Below are 4,630 nucleotides of genomic sequence, written 5' to 3' on the forward strand. Positions count from 1 at the left end.
TTATCTAACACTTTCCACAGGTTAGTCTGGGATGACTGGTATTTATTTTACTGTAAGTTTGGTTGTTCCATTTGGTAGCCATATTTTATAATGTTTCCTGGATTGCTGCTAAAAAACAGGACAACAATAGACTCTGGTGTGTCATACTGAGAAGTCAGTAGTTTATTGACATCCTACAATTGACATTCTTACACTACCGCTTTCAAGGTACAAAAACACACGTAAAATTCTGTTCTCAAATCACAAGTATTCTACTCTAATACCTCTAATAGTATTTATAGTACACATTTTGCTAAGAGCCAAAATAGGCCTATTACTAATAAATTGCTTACTTATAATTGGAGAAGATTATATAATGATTTGTTACTAAAACCCATCCTTACTGTGCCTTCTCTTATAGTTTCTCAAGGTTTCATATTTGCAGAAAGGTGAATATAGAGGGTGTATTTATGAAATTCTGTAAGGTTCATTTCTGTAAAAGTGACTACATTTGGTATTAGTGATCTGAAGGTAATATTCTTAACGACAATCTAGCCAATAATTCCAATTAGTCTGATTGTCATTGAAGCCAATAAGTTTAAGCAATGCTAATAATCTAAGGATAGTTCTGTGTATAGGGAATTAGAGTAGACAATGTTCACCTGGAAATCTTGATACCAAAGAAGTTTTGTAAATCTAGTGAAGACTATGAGTTGTTATAAATAATTAAAGCACATAAAATCAATTCTTAGTTTTCCCCTATATTTAGTGTCAAAAGTAGAGAGAGAGTAGGGGACACAAACTGCTGGAAAATCTGAGAGGAAGAGACTATTTTTGCATAGGATTTTATCCTTAATTAGTAAATACCTATGTTGTATTCCCAAATGAATGGAAGCCACTCTAATGCGAATACCTTAGCTTTTATTTCTTTTTGATAAATTTATAGAACCTAGTAATGTAAAAGCTATAATTTTTACTACATTCAGCTTTCTAGTCTTTTACCACACAAAGCTTCAGTTTATTTGCTACTCTTCCATAGATACCAAGATGGACTTTAATAGATTGGTTAAAGTCTACTGGATGGGCTCGGGTTTCAGTGTATTGTTATCATGTGCTTCTTCTGGAGTGGACTATAGAGAAGAGCAAAATAGGTGAAGAAAAGAAAAATAGGATGATGATTGTGAAAAGGATTCTATTTTAAGGGTCATGAGGCTTTCAGAGAAGAGCTCTACTATATCCAAGACGGGAAGTAAAGCGAAGCTTTTGGAAAGCCCAAGGGAAGAAGACCACTTGAAAGAAACAAGTATTAACTGTGACTTAACTAAACATACTGGCTAACTAGTTTTCTTATTTTCCCAAAGACCCAAATAACATATAAATTATTTGTATAAGATCTGTAGTAGCATATTCCATAAATATTAGTAAAGTATTAATATTATAAAAATCAGCCAATATTGAATGAACCAAAATTGGAGAATAGTTCCTAAGTGCTAAAAGATAATTTTATAAATGGAAGATACTTCCAAATCTCAAGTTCTGTAATAGCTCAAAAGAAAGACCTGGCAATCATTGTAAAAGAGACTTTGTGTGCATGCTTATACTCTGTAGAACAGCCACTCATCTTGAGATCATTTGGTTCTAACCAAATGGTTCTAACTCTTGTGATGGCCTCATGCGATGTGGGTACCGCCATGCCCTGGACACATGTAGCACAATCCCCAAGACTAGGAGAAGAATGTTCAACGTACATCTATTAGGAAGTGCTCCCGCTCTTGACCATCGGAAAGTCTACAGATGACTTACTGTTGGTTTCAAGACTCTCACAGAGTTCACTTTTCACCTCGCCATTTGGTCTGTCATTTCCTTTTTGGATCAGTTTGCTTTGCATGGTGGCAGCTGTCACCACAGCCTTGAAGCTCCTCTTGCGTTTTTGAACATTCTGCTCTGGATGAAAAATTATAATATAAACCTTGGGCATGTAGAGCATGCCCAGAGACACAGAAGCACTTAAACTCATGGAGACAGTAAGTGTTGTTGTCTGGATGTACATCTGAGGGGAGAAAAAAAAAAAAAAAGAATCACTGTTGGTAAACTTGACTACTAGGAGATAAAGCAAATAACATACTAGTTTTAAAAATTGCTCCAGCTTCTTTGATAAAGGTGCATTAGAAGGCATTTATTGAAACTGTCCTTAATTATAGTCAAGCATTCCTATATCCCAACCTGCAGGTGTGGATGAGTAACGTTGTATTTTTCATTAAGCTCAATTCCTTAAAATAAAAAAGATCAAGAACTAAGATGGTGGGAGATTGGGAGCACTTGGGTTGATTCCAGATCTTTGTAATTGCATTTGGAAAGAACTGGAGACCATTATCCTAAGCGAACTATCTCAAGAATGGAAAAACAAACACCACATGTACTCTTTAATAAATTGGAACTAACTGATGGGCACACAAGTACACAGACGGAAGTAAAAGTCATTGGAAATCAAGCAGGGAGGAGGGGGAAAAGGGGAGGGGAAAACCCACCTAAGGGATACAATGAACACTATTCAAGTGATGGGCACATTTATAGTCCTGACTTAAGCCATGTAACAAAAACATTTGTACCCCATTAATATTTTGGAATTTTTAAAAAAAAGATGGTGGTGGAGCTTACTTTCCTTTTAGGATTATAAATAAACATTCATAAGGAAGAGGACAAAGTCAGTCTGGCAAAACATTTACATTTGATGCCACAAAGACCTTCTTCAAAAGGCACCAGTGGGTCAAGAATTATTTTAGCAGTAAGCTTAACCTGGAAGGTAAATTTTATATATAGTGGAACTAGAGTGGAAATGAAACATTCCAGAATATCACTATTGCAAACCATTGCTTGAATAATGGTAGTGTTTGCACCTTCACATCATTATATGATTCTAACTATCAAACCTGAGAAATCACTGGCATACCATCAGGGCTTGATTTTTTTTTTTTTTTTTGACAGAGAAAAGTTAAGTGATCTGGAGATCACTTCTAGAGGGTTCTCAATAATCACATCAAATAAAATAAATGCAGGTGCTTTTAAAAAATATGTAAGACCTCTTCACTCCAAGATTCAGATATGTAGTCCGGGATAGGGTGCTGGCCTCTGCATTAAGAAAATTCTCCCCTTGCGCCCATTCCTTACACCTATCCTCCTAAAATAGACTGTTCTGGTACTTACAGAGAGAAGTCTCTCTGGAAGATTTTTCTTTCTACAACCTAGAGGTTAAGAATTCCATAAAACCAAACCTAACTCCACTGCTTTAGCTTTTTTGTCATGGTATAGAAGCAGACATAACAATATTTTAATCTTGAAAATCAAAAACCTTTGATCTGCTTCCATTTTTCATGTCCTGACTGTGAAATATAATTTCCCCAAATAACTTAGGATGCTGAGGCTACAGAGACATTGCATCTAAGGATTGTGAAGACATCTCCTTTGTTATATCTATGAGCCCCACTAATAGATCTGTTCACTGTAATAATGCCTCTGAAAATGGTCCTGATTAGTTTGAATTTTATGTTTTAATCTGTTAGTCTTGATAAAATTTATAGCACTAGTCAAATTTCCTCTGGCAATCCTCAAGAGCCAAGCTAATTCTGTCTTTTTTGATAAAGGATCAAAAAACATATACCCTCAACAGCAAATACCTGAATCAGCATTAGTGTTGCCTTTTACTAGAAGAGATAGTTCCTCTTAACAGATGGCAAATCCTTGAGGTAAAGAAGTGTCCAAACCTTATAGAGAACTTCAGATACAAGTAAAGAGGCTGTCCTGTGTGTGAAATCATACCATGCAGATTACTGAGTTTATTGTTCAATCCATCTACTGCTAAGGATACCGTTGCATAAGACCCTTTAGCCAGGTTGACAAGATTTACTACAATTAAGAAGGTCCCTATGAAATGTGGATATGTGCCTTTAAATCTCATTAATCTCCCCAAGCTTTATCATCTACTTTTAAGCAACCTATTATTATGAGTACACCTAAGAATCTCATGTGCTAATTCATCTTGGAATTCCTACTTATTTTCAAGCTAGCATTGCTGCAAAAATTTATCCAGAAAATTGGCTGCAAAGAAAAGACATAAAGGTAAAAAAAGAATATGAAAAAGTCCAAACCATACGCATAAATATTCCAAAGCCACACATATAGGCAACCATCAGTTTTGTCCCAGCCAGATCCTGGAAAGCAAATTTAGCTTAAGAACAAAAAAAATACATAAAATCTAGAGATCAAACAGTCATGAAATTATGAGAATACCCATACTGATTAGTTGGATTTTTTTAATGTCATAATCTGTTACTCTTGCTAAAATCTATAGTAATGGTCCAAATAGTACATAAATACCTTTACGTTTTTAAAATCTTGTAAATTTTCTTTGCTACCAAAAATATAAATTATATTTTTCTTCCTTTAATCAGAATAGTTTCTGTAATATATCATAAATTTAATCTGGCTAAATATTAGGCATGAAGAAGATTCTGGAATGTGAGGTTCTTCATTAAAGACATTACTGTAGTCTCTCCTTTTGGCAAGTCAACTCAATGAAAGATGCAATAAACATAGACATTAGAATTAAATAGTACTATGCTTAGTGTACCAAGTTCTTCATTAGACACTATAC

General features: G+C 34.7%; 1 protein-coding gene across 1 annotated transcript in view; it reads right to left on the minus strand.

Annotated features, from left to right (window-relative positions):
* Positions 1-4,630, minus strand: part of LOC105818635 (metabotropic glutamate receptor 8) — a 190,756-nt gene that overhangs the window by 7,349 nt on the left and 178,777 nt on the right. Inside the window, exon 4 of the mRNA XM_012654713.1 lies at positions 1,783-2,029. Within this exon, the coding sequence (XP_012510167.1) occupies positions 1,783-2,029 (247 nt within the window). The remainder of the gene's footprint in view (positions 1-1,782; positions 2,030-4,630) is intronic.

The sequence above is a fragment of the Propithecus coquereli genome, unplaced genomic scaffold, assembly GCF_000956105.1.
Source record: "Propithecus coquereli isolate 6110/MARCELLA unplaced genomic scaffold, Pcoq_1.0 Scaffold445, whole genome shotgun sequence".
NCBI lineage: Eukaryota > Metazoa > Chordata > Mammalia > Primates > Indriidae > Propithecus > Propithecus coquereli.